At 40.0% G+C, this 16,679-nt stretch overlaps 1 protein-coding gene across 7 annotated transcripts in view; it reads right to left on the reverse strand.

The window, feature by feature from the left end:
* Positions 1-16,679, reverse strand: part of POGZ (pogo transposable element derived with ZNF domain) — a 48,894-nt gene that overhangs the window by 14,654 nt on the left and 17,561 nt on the right. For 3 of the 7 annotated variants that reach the window (XM_069574356.1, XM_069574363.1, XM_069574373.1), the window contains exons 3-9: positions 16,141-16,299; positions 6,764-6,939; positions 5,754-5,862; positions 4,309-4,599; positions 4,010-4,228; positions 1,276-1,382; positions 260-597 (exon numbers count right to left, since the gene is read on the reverse strand). In XM_069574356.1, coding sequence (XP_069430457.1) covers positions 260-597; positions 1,276-1,382; positions 4,010-4,228; positions 4,309-4,599; positions 5,754-5,862; positions 6,764-6,939; positions 16,141-16,299 — 1,399 coding nt within the window. The remainder of the gene's footprint in view (positions 1-259; positions 598-1,275; positions 1,383-4,009; positions 4,229-4,308; positions 4,600-5,753; positions 5,863-6,763; positions 6,940-16,140; positions 16,300-16,679) is intronic. The other 4 variants (XM_069574394.1, XM_069574403.1, XM_069574383.1 and 1 more) reach the window with 3 other exon arrangements.

A 16,679-nucleotide genomic window follows, 5' to 3' on the forward strand; every position in this document is an offset into this window, starting at 1 on the left:
GGACAGTCCTTTGCTCAGCCCAGAAACTAAGAGAGTTCCCGAAACTTATCTGAGAAAGGAGATGCACTGGTCTCACTCTACCCAAAGTTATCTTTTATTTATTACCACAATATTTCCTATAATAGTAGTTATTGATTTGATAACCCTGAGCAAGAGAGGCTATAATCAGGGCCATTCTCCAAACAGAAAAACTGAAACGTGTAAGCAGCTTTCAGCCTTCACTTGTCCAAGGTGAGCTCCAAGGCTCTTCAACACTCACCGAATGTTGTTTTTTAGCCTTTTGGTACAATGTGGGCATCGGAAAGATGTGGCGACCTTAGGGAAGTTTGTGAGCTGGGCTACCGTGCCACCATCCCGGCCATAGTAGAAGTCATCTACTAGCATAATGAGCTTGGTCTGGACGGCATCACCCACATTCTCATTTGGCTCTGGTACTTTGGTAGGTGGTGACAGAGCAGGAATAGGTGTAGAAGAGGGAGTGGAAGCAACAGGAGCTGTTTTCTCAGGGGATGGGGGCTTTGCTGCTGATGGGACACTGGGTTCTGAATCCAGAGATTTTCCTTTCTTCTGGTATTCAACCATTTCTGGGCAACAGTACTATAAAGAAAGAAGATATCTGATCAGCCTGGTTCTCCTGGGCTGGGATGCATGCACTCCTCAGGTCCACTAACATTCCTTGCCAACAGTTTGGTTCTAGGTATTCTCACCTAGCTTCCACCCTGCAGTTTTCCACAATGTCCAGGTCTCACTCTTTTTCATGTGTCTGTATGAGGGTACTTAATATATAGATATATGCCACTCCAAACACCATACTTTGTACTTCTTCCTGTTTTAGAGCCTTGAACTACTCACTAGTATAAGCTGGTTCTTCCCTGGTAGGAAGAAGTCCCAACCTTTGCATCTGGACTAACACCAAAAAATGAAAGGCTTGAGTTGGTAATTGCTTAATAGCTCCTGATTCATCCAATGACACAATAAACAGAAAATGAACTGAGGCCAAAAAGTTCTGATTATCTAACAAACCCATCCTTCTGTGCAGTTCAAAATCTACCAACTAAGGAATTAAGGTCACATATGCTCTAATCTATTTGAGGGACTTTAAATGTTTCCTATTACATTTTTGAGTTCATTCTAAAACAGGCCAAGAGTATAACCCATTAAAAAGCTTCCAAGTCATTTCAGAGCCCTTGCCTTACACTCTCCCAAGACTATAGGAAGTAAATAGTGAATGGTAGCCATTTATGCTGGATTCCTATCACAGGTGACATCACTTACACACATGTGACCTCTCAAAGCTTCAGTAACACGGAAGTGAGCATTACACTGTGGACATATCTTCCGTCCACCATCCTGGAGGTCAAACACTGGGATGGGCGAGGTCACTGGAAGAAGTGAGAACACAGTAAGATTAGTAAGATCCTAGAAAAAGACTATCAGCCTTTTAGAAAAAAAGGTTATTTAACACTTCATAAGGGGTATAATTAAGGCTGGTAAGCAAGCATGAGAGGTCACTATGAGGCACATTCCTTTTACCATTCTTCTAACTTTAGGCCAGGGGTTAGCAAACCACAACTCAGAGACCAAATCCAGCCAGCTGCCAGTTTCTGCTTGGCTAATGAACTAAGAATGGCTTTTAGTGGGTTGGCCAAAAAGTTTGTACAAGTTTTTCTGTAAGTTGTTGGGGAAAACCGAATGAACTTCTAGGACAACCCAATGTTGTTGTTCTGGTTATAAATCATGGTGAAATATACTTCACATAAAATTTCCTCTTAAGCATTTAAAAATGTTTGGTTCAGTTGTTAAGAATGTTCACATTTTCGTGCAAGCAATCTCCAACACTCTTTTCATCCCTCAAAACGGAAACTCTATGCCCACTGTTAATCCCACACTGTCCATTCCTCCTAGAACTCTAGCAACCACCACTCTACTTTCTGTGAGTTTGACTGCTCCAGATGCCTCACGTAACTGGCCTCACAGTCTCTGTCCTCTTGTGACTGGCTTATTTAGCATGATGTCCTCAAGGTTCATCCATATTATATCATGTATCAGAATTTCTTTCCTTTTTAAGGCTGAACAATATACCACTTAAGTATTGATGCTTTTGAACTGTGGTGTGGAGAAGACTCTTGAGAGTCCCTTGGACTGCAAGGAGATCCAACCAGTCCATCCTAAAGGAGATCAGTCCTGAATATTCATTGGAAAAGACCCTGAGGCTGGGAAAGACTGAAGGTGGGAGAAGGGGACAACAGAGGATGAGATGGTTGGATGGCATCATCAACTCAATGGACAGGAGTTTGAGCAAGCTTCGGGAGTCGGTGATGGATAGGGAAGCTTGGCATGCTGGACATGAATGAGCGACTGAATATACCACAGTATATATACACACCATATTTTGTTTATCCATTTATCAGTTGATGAACATCTGAGATGCTTCTATCGACAGGCTTTTGTAAATAACGTTGCTGTGAACACGGGGGTACAAGTATCTGTGTGGGTCCCTGGGTGTATATACCCCAAAATGGAATTACTACAACATGTGGTAATTTCATGTCTCATTTTTTGAGGGACCATCATTGCATTTTACATCCCCATCAGCAATGCACAGGGGTTCCACTTTCTTTACATCCTTCACCAACAGTTATTATTTTCTGCCCCCCCCTTTTTTTTTTTGGATAAGAGCTATATTAATCGGTATGAAGCAGTATTCTCTGTAGTTTTGGTTTGCATTTTCATGATTAGTGATGTTTAACATCATTTTGGTGCTTAATGGCCACTTGTATATCTTCCTTGAGAATTCTCTATTCAGCTCCTTTGCTCATTTTTTAATTAGGTTGTTCTTTTGTTGTTGGTTGAGCTGTAGAAATAGTTTATATATTCTCTATATTAAGCCCTTATCAGATATATGATTTACAAATATTTTCTTCCATGAAAAGTGAGTTGCTTTGCCACTCTCTGTAAGCCTAACCCTTGATGCTCTAAAGTTTAAAATTTTGAAGTAGTCTCATTTATCTACTTTTTCTTTCGTTGCCTATGCTTTTGGTGTCATATGCAAGAAATCACTGGCAAATCCAATGTCATGAAGTTCTCCCCCTATGCTTTCTTCTAAGAGTTTTATGGTTTTAGGTCTTTTATTTTGGTATTTAATTCATTGAGTTAGTTTTTGTATATGGTGTATGGTAATGGCCCAACTCCATTTTTTTGCATGTGAATATCCAGTTTTCTCAATACCATTTGTTAAAAGTTTCCGTATTTTTAAAGGGTTCAAATAAAAGCAAAAGAAGTGTAAGATTTTCTGACACATAAAAATAAAATGAAATTCAAAATTCAGAGCCCATATATAGTTTTAGTGGCACACAGTCATGTCTAGGGCTACTTTTGCACCAAAATGGCACAAAGCAGTTGTGACAGAATCATACTGTACATGAAGCTGAAAATATTTACTATCTGGTCCTTTACAGAAAAGGTTTGCCAAGTCCTATTCTAGGACTGAAACTGAAAATGGTTATGCTCATAATCCTTCTACACCTGAAAACCTCTCTACCAAACCTCAACTTTAAAATCGAGTTCAGAAATCCATCTCCTCTTCCCTGAACTATCTTTTTTGATTATCCCACTCATCTCTGATCACTCAATCCATTTCATTAGTCTCCAAAGCACAATTAACAGAAAATTCCTTTGGGCTGACTTAGTTACACTTTTCTGGAGAAGGAAATGGCAACCCACTCCAGTGTTCTTGCCTGGAGAATCCCAGGGACGGGGGAGCCTGGTGGGCCGCCGTCTATGGGGTCACACAGAGTTGGACACGACTGAAGCGACTTAGCAGCAGCAGCAGCAGTTACCCTTTTCACAAGTGGCAATCCCCTTTACCACACTAAAGTTTCTGTGATAACAGACTATAGCAACTATACCCTATTTTCTCTATTTCACAGTATAGACTTCTGATACAATAAATACATTACACTAATGTTTTTGAATGATTGGCAGCCCAGAGTCTTTCTGATTATCGTACCTTTCATTGAAGACTCAGGCCCGCTGGTTCTTTGAGAGCCATGTGCGGAGCTGTTGTTGGATACCACCACTGGCCCAGGACTCTGGCCCAGGGAAGGGATGGTGTTAAGGGTATTCACCAGTTTGGCCACTTCATTGCTATTTTCACCTGTAACACCAGGTCGCTTCACAGTGACAAAGCTGGCAATGCTCACTGCAGGTGGAGAGGGGAAGGAGGGAGCTTTGTTGACCAAGTGATAATCACCTGTTCTCCAGCCGCCACCCATCCCAGGTCTGCCATCTCCTCTTCCCAAGCCTCACCTAGTTTGGGGTTCTGAGTCTGGCTGGATTGGCCTGGAGGCTGGACAGCAAGGTGCCCCAGTGAGGTCGGCTGTGTGGCAGTGGGCGTGGTGGAAGTGCTGGGAGTGGACTTGGTCGACTGGGACTGGGACTGTGGGACGGTGCTTCGAATGGTCAGAGTGGCTGGGATGACGGTGGTGAAGGTGTTGGTGGTGGGCCGCACAGGCATCGTGGAGCCTGGCCTCACAGGGGTCATCTGAGAGAACACTTGTGGGACGCCAACTGTCGGCTTAACAAACTGGGTACCTGGGGCTTCAAAAGAGAGACAAAGAAAAGCACCAAATCTTGGTTAGTGAGCTCTCCTAAAACACATTCCCTCTGTGTTTACCGGAAATACTGCAATAGGAAAAGATTATTTCCCCAAACTGATGAAAGCAGTTAGCCTCAGTAAACAGCCCTAAAAACATTACAGTGAAAGCAGATTTCCATCAGCTCCTCCCGAAACACCTTAGCACACTGCCCTTTCTATTCCAAGAGTAAATCATGAATAGCCTCACCTTGGTATTGGAAGAGAATAATGGGTATAGAGTGGGAAGCAGTATGGGTATACACAGGCCAAGAGGCAGAGCTGGTTCTGAAAAAAGTAATCCTCCTTTCTCAGAATACTAAACAGAGTCTTTCATTCTCTTATACAAACTCACATAGAAGACAGACTGTGTGTGGCATTCTACTAGGATGTCCCAAAGGTGAGTCTCCTGGATCAACTACAGACAATTCACTTACAAATATTTAAGAAATATCAGAACTAGGTAGGATAAGCTCAGACCTGAAGGCCAAAATCCCAATGGGCTCTGAGAACAATGACAAAAACTTAGGAAGACAAGCTACCTTTACCACAACTAAAATAATATAGTATTTTTTGTCCCAAAATGTCGTAAACACTGAATATAGAACTGGGGGCAAAATTACAAGATTTTAAAGAATTACCTTTCAATTTAATTTCTTAAAAAAAAAAAAAAAACCACTAGTCATTGGCAATATTCATCCTCAAAGAATATGCCATTTAACTTATATTCCAAATCTATGCTGTAAAATGCAAGCAAAATAAGTTTATAAGTCCACCATGTAAGTAAATAGACTTATTAGGAATATAGAATTTGGGAGTTTGCATTAATAACAGTCTTTCAGGATAACAAACAATAGCTGAATAAAACAGCAGAAACAGAAAAATAACTATAAGAACCCTGTTTTACTACCTTATGAAAGGTGGTAAAAAGTTAAAAAGAAAAATAAAATTACCACCCTGGCCAAAGGTTAGGAAGTTTTTAAAAAAATGGGGCTTAAATCAATATGATTTTTATAGTTTCAGAAAGTATACTTTTTAAATGACCTTCCACACTTAGAAACAACAAAAGCAAGTCTTTTGGATGCTGGTTTATTCCAAATGGGTAGACATTTTTCCTTACCTGGGACTAGTGTAATTGGTCTAACCGTTTGGCCTTGCTGTACGTTCAACACAATCCCAACCTGATTCATTGCATTTTGTACAGGCCGGACATTTCTTACAGGAAATCCCTGCATTAAAAAGCAAAATGATCTTTAACATCGAGATCAGCTAACACTAGCAGAGACTGTATTCAGACCTATGTCCAAAAAATTCCCACACTCTCACCTAATGATTCTCTCTCTCGAATTAGAGCTTTTAAATGACTGAGATGGAGAAAATTTTGGACTTCTGGCAAACTTCTGAGTGACAAATATTAAAACTGGAGACTGAGGTTTGGTGCATATGAACTAAAATGAAAACCTAGTTCTTGTCTTAGGAGAATCTCAGTTTAAAAAAACTCATTCACATACTGACCCTTAGGAATGGGGGAAAAAAACTGACACTAATAGAGTGATTCAACATATAAACAACTGTAGGAAACTGTTCCCAAAGTCTACTTCAAAAGGCCATACCCTCTGGGAAATTTGTAAGACAAGGCAGGAAAAAGCATCTGCCTTTTTATCCCACACCAGCACTGGGTTTTCAACTCCAATTCACATTTATATCAAATAAGCCATCTTCCCTCTCTTTCAAAGATCTCCCTGCACTTCACCAATTTTGCACCTATATTTCTGTAAGTCAACTAACTCACCCCATTTCAAGAAAAATAGCCCAAGCAAAGGGTGAGAACTTTTGAGGACCAAGTGTTAAGGCTTCCTCATGCAAGCTTCCCACTCTCTCCTGCCTAGACCTCAATCAAATTACTTAATAGCCCTCTGGGGGTATAAAGAGGAAATTACCCAGCTGTATGCTATGTTGGGCTTTCTACTAAAGTCAGCATCAAATTAAAAAACTAATAAATGAGAAAGCCAGATCAATGGACATAACCTAGAACCATTTGTAATTATGCTGGAGACTCAAGTCAGAGCCTTCAAAGGTTCCCACAGTTCCAGAATTCTACCAGGTCCCAGAATTCAGAGTCCTACTTACCTGTGTAGTGATAAATATTGGCTGTGAGGCTACCGGGGAACTAGTCACATGGTTGGCATTCTGCATGACCTGCACAGGCCTCAATACTGGTTGAGTAACCATTGTACCAAGACCTGGGGCTGGATTCTGGGTTAGGATGAGCGGCTGTCCACCTTGTTGGACCAAAGAATTGCCAGCTAAAGGGTAAAAGGAAGAAGAAAAAAAGAAAGAAAACACTGTAAGCCACAATTTATAAGCAACACAATGGTCTTAGGTAAGAAATGGTGTGCCCATGTATTAAGATATCCAAGACTCACTCACCTCAGGTTTAATGTCATCAAACTTACCAAATATTAAAGCTTTACCCAAAGCTACAATTAACAAAAAAGTACACAGATACAGAAAGTTCACTAAAATCTCCCTCATATATCTTAACTTGTTGTTATTTAATTGCTAAATTGTGTCTAACTCCTTTGCAATCCCATGGACTGTAGCCTGGCAGGCTCCTCTGTCCATGCAATTTCCCAGGCAAGAATACTGGAGTGGGTTGCCATTTCCTTCTCTAGGACATCTTCCTGACACAGGGATCAAACCTGTGTCTCCTGCACTGGCAGGCAGGTTCTTTACCACTGAGCCATCAGGGAAACCCATGTATCTTAACAAGGCATGTCTTAACACACATGGTAAGACTTTTACATGGCTATCACTTTGATGATTTAAGTGACCACATATAACTTCCCCACACCAAATCAGCAAAACCAAGTAACATATAAATTCTTTCTCCATATTTTTACTACGTAAAACCTATTTTATTGGAATGTGATTTGTTGTTAATCTACCTTAAACTTTTTAAGAGGAATATTCATCAACAAACATTAATTCAGCTTCCTAGTGAGCCAAATCTCAGAAATGCAACAGATTCTCTAAATATCCATTGTCTTGTACAGGATGTACAGGTATGGAAACAGAGACTTACGTCATCAGAACTTAGAAAGAAAACACCTGCCAAAACCAATAAATATGGCTTTAGAAGGTTCTTTCATGAATAAATAGTAACAATATCATAAATATTTGAAAACTAAAGTATTTTAAATTCTTTTTCCCGTGTGGTAAAAGTAACTTTGGAAATGTTTTTAAGTCCTCTATTTGCTGGATGTTCTCAGTTGCTCAGTCATGTCCAACTCTGTGGCTCCTTGGACTGAAGCCCTGGAGAAGGCAATGGCAACCCACTCCAGTACTCTTGCCTGGAAAATCCCATGGACGGAGAAACCTGGTAGGCTGCAGTCCATGGGGTGGCTAAGAGTCAGGCACGACTAAGCGACTTCACTTTCACTTTTCACTTTCATGCATTGGAGAAGGAAATGGCAACCCACTCCAGTGTTCTTGCCTGGAGAGTCCCAGGGATGGAGGAGCCTGGTGGGCTGCCGTCAATGGGGTCACACAGAGTTGGACATGACTGAAGTGACAAGCAGCAGCAGCAGGACTGTAGCCCACCAGGCTCCTCTGTCCATAGGACTTCCCAGGCAAGAATCCTGGCACAGGTTGCCATTTCTTATTCCAAGGGGTCTTTCCAACCCAGGGATCGAACCCTTGTCTCTTGAGTCTCCTGCATTGGCAGGTGGATTCTTTACCACTAACTCCACCTGGGAAGCCTCCATTTGCTAAGTTTGGCTAAAAAATCATTAACGCTGTTTCCTGATTTACAAAGACTACTCTAAATTCTATTTCAGAGAGCCAGTATGCCTAAATCAAAGATTCAAGCAAAATACTGCACTCTTTTCACTAGAATGGGATAGACTCCTCTGAAGTTTTAAGTTACATGTGACAAATGGTGTTACTAGTTAGCTACAAAGCTAGACCACCGAAGTGGGTATATAGATGGCTGGCTATTAACGGGCCAACAGTGACCTGTTCTCCCAGAAACTGAGAGACCATCAGTGGACTAGACTCTCACATAGTTACTGGGCCAGCAGACAAGTAATTATAGAAGCTGACAGACAAAAAAATTCCATGTTCTGTCTATGCTAACTATATGAGTCCTTCTCTCTATATATATGTATTTCAACTTAAATATTTTATTATGAAAATGTTCAAATATATATAAAAATAGAACACTAAAATAAACCTCCATGTACCTATACTAGCTTCAATAATTATCAACTTAAGGCCAACCTTCTTTCATCTGTACCTCGCACCCCCCTTACCAGCTCCCATATTATGCTGAAATAAGTATCAGATCATATCATCTATAAATACTTCAATATATATTTCTAAAAAATAAAGATCCTAAAAAAGAGGAAATATAACATCATTATCACTCCTAAAAAATGTTATAATTCTGTGACTACAGTGGGTAACACAAGATATAATTAAAGTTTGCCGAGAGAACTTAAACATTCTCACTATTCCTATCCCAGCCCCCCAAATGATAAATATGTAGGGTGATGGATATATTAACCAACAGTGAGAATCCTTTCACAACACATACATATATCAAATCCCCACAATGTACACATCAAGTATCTTACAATTTTATTTGTCAATTATACTCAATAAAGCTAAATACATAATTCTTAGGGGCTTTCCTGGCGGTCCAGTGGTTAGGACTCTACACTTCCACAGAAGGGTGCACAGGTTGGATCCCTGGTCTGGGAACTAAGACCCCACATGCAGTGCAGTGCAGCCACAAATAAACAAAACAATTCTTTGATATTAAATATCCAGTTAAAATTCAAATTGACAATTATATTTTTTTTGTTTGAGTTAGGTTACAAAAGGGTTCATAAAGTCCAACTGATGGGCATCTTTAATCTCTTTTAACCTATAGCTTCCCCATCCATCTCTTTTTATTCCTTCACAATTTATGGTTGAAAAATATTGACTAAATAAAAAAATATATTTTTATTCACTATTTTAACTGCTAGGGTAAAAGAAAATAAATTATCTGTTATTTATCTGAAACTGAAAATTCTTAAGATAAAATCAGTGCCTCGACATCTCATCTAAATATAGGAAGGGAAGGATGGAAAATTTTTCGCATTTATGTGGAATCAACTAGCATTAGAAAATCTCAAAAGACAGGCCTTGTTTCCATGAAATCTATACATAGTCTGCTACTATAAAGAATGTTAACACAAGCATTTTCTGCAAATATTCTCTGATGTCAGGGTCATGTTTGAATTTTGGTGAATCGTTAGGACCTTTCCAAAAATAAAGTGCAAATAAAGAAGGTTTCTAAGCCTAGACTAGGTTTACAATTCAACTGAAAGCAAAACCAGCATATGGCAAGTCACCCAGAGTAAATATTTATTTAATGAATTCTATAAATTCATTCTAATACAATAATTCCAATTCAAACAAATGAATTGTTTTTAATGATTCCTGCATTCTTATTCTTTCCTAAAAGAAATGCTGACAATTCAAACGTCTTCCAAAGCTCTATTTCCAGAAAATGAAAAAGTCAGTCAGAATCTTGAGGCTTAAAAAAGCCTTTAAAAGAATCATCCAACCAATTCTCTACCTGTAGGTCTGCTCTGTTAGGTACCACAGCCTTAAACAGATTAAATAATAGAACATCCAACTGCTTCTCTCAAAACACATTCTGTTTATTTTACAAATCTGAAGGTCTTGATTTTTCTCATTAAGTTTATTTACATACCCTTAAACCCCAGAGATAAGAGGGCTAAATGGAGTTGAAATGGACCAAACAGGAATTGAAAATCGTAATTACAGTAAAAAATTTATAACATTAAATTCACATCATTCACAGCTCAGAATTAAGCAGGTCATTTCATTTCATAATGTTCCTTTCCAATGCATACATACGATCAGCCAGAACTATAGGAATAATTTCTGAATGCTGAGTGATGGATTCTGAAGAATGGCAAAAACAACAGTAAAACATCTTCTGCAATTTTATTCCTAATATTTTCTTAAAAAAGAAAAAAGCCTTACTGAGATGTAATTCACATACTATACATATTATATCACCCATCTGAAGTGTACAATTTGAAGGCTCTTTAAAGGTGATAGCACCCCACTCCAGTTCTCCTGCCTGGAAAATCCCATGGACAGAGGAGCCTGGTAGGCTGCAGTCCATGGGATCACGGAAGAGTCGGACACGACTGAGCGACTTCACTTCGCTTTAGTATATTCCACAGGTTTTATGCAATCATCACCACTATTCAATTCCAGATTTCATCATCCCCAAAAGAAACCTTATACCCATTAGCAGTTATTCCCCATTCTACTTTCCCCAGCCCTGGCAACCAACAATCTTACTTTCTGTTTCTGTAGATTTGTCTATTATGGGCATTTCATAATAATGGAGTCATACAATATGTGGTGGCCTTTTTGTATTTGACTTCTTTCAGTCAGCATGTTTCCCAAGGTTCATTCATGCTGTAGTATACACCGCTATTCCACTTCTTTCTATGGCCCAACAATGTTCCGTTCTATGAATATACCACATTTTGCTTATTCATTCAACATCTTACGTAGTTTTCACTTCTGGGCTATAATGAATAATGCTGGCATTTCAAGAGTATTTGATAGAAGTCACACAGTTGTATATTTTATACAAAAAAGAAAGCTAGACAAACTCAATCTATTAATATGTGCTTATCTATGCATGAAAGAAATTTTAAGCCTTTATTTATTTTTGGCTGTGAGACTTACGGGATCTTTCCCAACCAGGGATTGAACTCAGGCCCTTGGCAGTAAAAGCTCGGAGTCCTGACTACTGTACCACCAGAGAACTTTCAGAACTAAAGAATTTTTGGAAGGACACACAAGACATATGTAACTGTAGTAACCAGTCTATACCTTTTTTTAAAAAACAATGAACACGGGTCAACATTTTAATTTGAATACTAGAACGTTCTAAAGTAAATAAAATCAATTTTTATATTTCAACAAAATTTTTGCATATAGGCCACAGGAATCAAAGGTCCATTCAAAGAAATTAAGTCATATGATACTCATCTTGGGCCTTGGAACGCTGTGATCAAAGGAAAATTTAGCAAAACTGGTTGCTCATAGCACTTTGACAATATTATTTTGAGAGAAACATAGGAAAGGAGTATAATGCAGTGGGAAGGCCACAAGTTTCGAGTCTAAATAATTCAAATCCAGTTGAGTCACTTACTATTTGACTCTCTACACCTTGGTCTCCACATCTGTAAACATGAAAAAAATCTCCAGCGGTTCCTCATCTTTATATATATATGACGATCACTAATTACATGTTGAAAAAGAATTCTAGGGATTTTCCATGTAATAAAAATTTTTTTTTTGATATCCAAAGATTGACTGGTGAGGCCATGTGTAGAGCAATCTCTTATGGCAAATTTTAAATGCCTGTCCCAGGAATCTCACTTTATATGACAGATATGCTCTCATAGTAGGCACAGATATGATGCCTGAGAATGTTCATCGTAACACTGTTTATAATCACAAAAAATGGGATTGTAATAAATGTCTAAAAATATGGAAGGTAAATGGTTATATCCAAAAGTAAGAATATCAGGTTCACTTCTACTGGAAATGTAAGATACAACATGTCTAGATAGGCATTTCAGGAAAAATACTGACCAAAATCCTTAAAAACTGTGATAACCTCTGATACAACAATTTGACATTTAGAAATGTATTCTCAGAACTAAGGATATGAGAAAACACAGATGTTTACAAAAACTCTACTACGGCTGATTTGTCTGTTTTCTTCTGCCTCATCCTGATTTACAAGCAAAATCTAGAAAACCTGCAAAGGTGTTTGGTGGCTTATCTAGGAATACTACGAAAACAATGCTGTTATTTTTGGTGAAGAAAATAAATTCTGTATAGTTTATTTCAGCGTAAATAAAATGTGAATTTTGTGTAAAGTTCAGATATTTTTGGGGGGTGGGGATGAAACATATTCTTGTGGTAAATTCTCTTTTCAAAAATATTTATCATCTTCACAATTGAAGACAAGTTCTTTTTTTTCCTTTCCTTTTTTTGGTATATGGTTTACTACTTTGGGGAATTAAAAAGCCATTTTAATTGGGAAATTATTAAGATTTATCTAACTTTTAAAATATTACATGCTATATGACCCCTGATATAAATTGTTAATTGACTATGTCAAAGTCTTTGACTGTGTGGATCACAATAAACTGTGGAAAATTCTGAAAGAGATGGGAATACCAGATCACCTGACCTGCCTCTTGAGAAACTTATTTGCAGGTCAGGAAGCAACAGTTAGAACTGGACATGGAACAACAGACTGGTTCCAAATAGGAAAAGTGTTAGGACCAAACAGGCGCCAAGGTAGGGCGCCAAGGTAGGCCTAAGTCTCCTTTACAGAGGGGCTGAGTTATTGCCAAGGAGGAGCTGAGATCATCCTCTGCAGGCGCCAGGACTCGACCAATCAGTATACTCCCTGTAGCCTGGTTCAAGCTTATCAGGACAAGGACGAAAACCCCCTGAGAAAGGCCGCGCGCGGGAAAATCTAGCCAATTAGCAGATGCTAAGGAGCCCTTGCAACCAATCCGCCCCTGCCAACGCCCTGTCTTTGTCTTAACCTTGTAGGGCTCGGGCCCTCGTTCCACTCCACTGCATTGGATGAAACTTGGGTCCTGGCTCGAGCTAGCAATAAAATTCCCTTTTTGCGTTTGCATTGCTGTGGATGTCTTGTTCTCTCAGTTCTGGGGATTGGGACCTTGGGCATAACAAAAGGAGTACATCAAGGCTGTATATTGTCACCCTGCTTATTTAACTTATATGCAGAGTACATCATGAGAAACGCTGGGCTGGAAGAAGCACAAGCTGGAATCAAGATTGCCCGGAGAAATAGCAATAACCTCAGATATGCAGATGACACCACCCTTATGGCAGAAAGTGAAGAGGAACTAAAAAGCCTCTTGAAGAAAGTGAAAGAGGAGAGTGAAAAAGGTGGCTTAAAGCTCAACGTTCAGAAAACTAAGATCATGGCATCTGGTCCCATCACTTCATGGGAAATAGATGGGGAAACAGTGGAAGCAGTGTCAGACTTTGTTTTTTGGGGCTCCAAAATCACTGCAGATGGTGACTGCAGCCATGAAATTAAAAGATGCTTATTCCTTGGAAGGAAAGTTATGACCAACCTAGATAGCATATTCAAAAGCAGAGAAATTACTTTGCCAACAAAGGTCCGTCTAGTCAAGGCTACGGTTTTTCCAGTGGTCATGTATGGATGTGAGAGTTGGACTGTGAAGAAAGGTGAGCGCCGAAGAATTGATGCTTTCGAACTGTGGTGTTGGAGAAGACTCTTGAGAGTCCCTTGGACTGCAAGGAGATCCTACCAGTCCATTCTAAAGGAGAAGTCCTGGGTGTTCTGCTGGAAGCCAGCGTGAGGAATTCCACCCGTGACAAAGTCATGAGGCAGAGATCTGATGGGCAGGGTCGAGTCAGATCTCAGGTTTTCCCCCTGGCATTTCCTGAACATGTACCCCCCAAAATAAGAATCTGCCTGCTTTTCCACTCTTCTGACATTCTCTGGAAAAAGTCAATTCAGGGCTTTAGTCTTCTGCATTTGAAAGAGTGTTTCAACCCAAAAACCCCTCTGGTGGCTTTCTAGCCTGCCTGCAGGACTCGTACAGCTGCTCATGTGATTGTTTGTGGCCTCCTGACCTCAGGAGGCACAGGAAGCTTAAAACATCCTAGGAATGTAGGGGCTTCCGAGGAGTCAAAATCATTAGAATAGGACTGATTAAAAGTTTCATTTGTTGAGCCAATACTTGCTGCCAAATTTTCATATCCTTTATTTTTAGATATAGTTGGTATATAGAAAAACAAGTAGTAGACCTGGTATTAGCAACATTAGCTCTTTGAGTTAAGTACCTTCTTTGTTATAACCCACTGTGCCTTTGTTCTATAGAGATGTAACTTAAGTGCTTTAAGGAGATGCAGATTAAAGAAAAACACTTGAGGGGAAACGAGATTAACATTCTTTAAGAAAGAGAGCCAAAAAAGTGTTACAAGCCTCCTGGCCAGAAGATAATGTAAATCACCTGAGACCTTTTGTATACAAAAAAGATATACAGAAAGGGTCAGGACTGCTGCCCCTGCATAACTCTGTATCTTCCATTATGTAAAATTTAGGGTATATAAACACCTTTTAAATAATAAAGTTGGAGGGGGTTTTTGCACAAGCCTGGCCTCCCCCATGTCGATTTCTTGCTCCCTCCCTCTCCTTTTCAGGCTGATCCCTTGGAACGTGGAGGCTCACTGTGTCTACTTACTTGTCCCGGCTTCTAAGATCTGTAAGAGAGAGAGCCCAAGGCGGGGCACTCTCCGATATTCAAACGGGCGCCGGCGGCCTAACGTAGACAGTGCAAGTTCCTTGTCCGGAACTTTATTGGTTTTCCACGTAAGCCAAGCTAATCAGCCTCTTTTCTCCACTAAATTTTCCTACTACACTATTTATTCCTGATCTAATCTTATATTAATAAATAAATAAGTCTTTCCTCGCCAACGCTGTCCCCGCTTCAAATTCCCTGGATCCACCGGGGCTGGACCCCGGCAGTGTTCATTGAAAGGACTGATGCTGAGGCTGAAACTCCAGTACTTTGGCCACCTCATGCGAAGAGTTGACTCATTGGAAAAGACCCTGATGCTGGGAGGGATTGGGGGCAGGAGGAGAAGGGGACGACCGAGGATGAGATGGCTGGATGGCACCACTGACTCGATGGACGTGAGTCTGAGTGAACTCCAGGAGTGGGTGATGGACAGGGAGGCCTGCATGCTCCGATTCATGGGGTCGCAAAGAATCAGACACGACTGAGCGACTGAACTGAACTGAACTGAATGTAAATGAATGAATATTGCAAAAAAAAAGAAAATAGGAAATGAAACAGAAGCCAATACTATGTAACTTCACTAGTCAATAAACTCACTAAAAAACAAAAAAAAAAACCACTACTCTTTCACCATTTCCTTCAGGTAGACAACAACCCTATCCTATTTTCCACACCCAGGAACCAATGACCAAATGAAGCTGCCAAAGAAAATAAGGAACAAAACTACTCTGGGAGAATTCTTACCAGGCTAGTGGAGCTCTTCTAATTAAAAACAAACAAACAAACCCGTCCCCTTCATATCTCCTTAACAGTTAGGAATTTGGGGGTTACATTTTCTTTCTTAGAAATTATCAGTAATAAGACAGCTGCCCTCTGACTTTAAACACCAGCATCGATTCAGCACTAACTCAGAAGGAACAACACCACTTACTTCCATATCAGAGAATCAGGACTACACTCACTCCAACATCAGCAGAACCACATCAGTACCTAAAACTGAACAGGTACAGCTAATCTTAAGACCTCTTTTAGTCTCTCAACCCTCTAGCCCAGGAAGAATTTCCCAGCAGTCCCACTTACCATTGTTGTTGGCAATGAGTGTGACAAGAGTCTTCTTTGTACTGTCGCTGTTCTGTGCCCCGCTGCTACTAACGGTGGTGGATGTAGAGAGATGCCCAGCGACAGAAGCATGGGCAGCGATGGGCACTGGAGCCGAGACAGGCTGCTGGCTCACAGAAACTGCGGGGAAGGGGAGGCACAGTCACTTGGAGACAGGGACAGATGACACTGAAGGACACTTTCCTAATCTTTCATCTTACTGCAGGTCTCTATAGCCAGAAAGTTTCCTGCTTTATTCGTAAATCTGACTGGTTATCTGATTTCTCCACCTATGGGTCCCTCACACCACAAATTAGACACAATGCCTTCTTTATTGTCTCAGATTTCCTGGTGAATTAAGTTAGATTACAAGCTCACTGAACCAGATTTCACTATTTTGCTTATAGAGCACAAGCAAACCTCTAGAACTCAAAAGGCTTATTATCACCACTACTGGTATTCATAACTGTGCATTAGTAAGCTCTCCACAAGACCACGAACTGTCCTGTTTCAAACCAATG

Source organism: Ovis canadensis, chromosome 1 (assembly GCF_042477335.2).
Source record: "Ovis canadensis isolate MfBH-ARS-UI-01 breed Bighorn chromosome 1, ARS-UI_OviCan_v2, whole genome shotgun sequence".
Taxonomy (NCBI): Eukaryota; Metazoa; Chordata; class Mammalia; order Artiodactyla; family Bovidae; genus Ovis; species Ovis canadensis.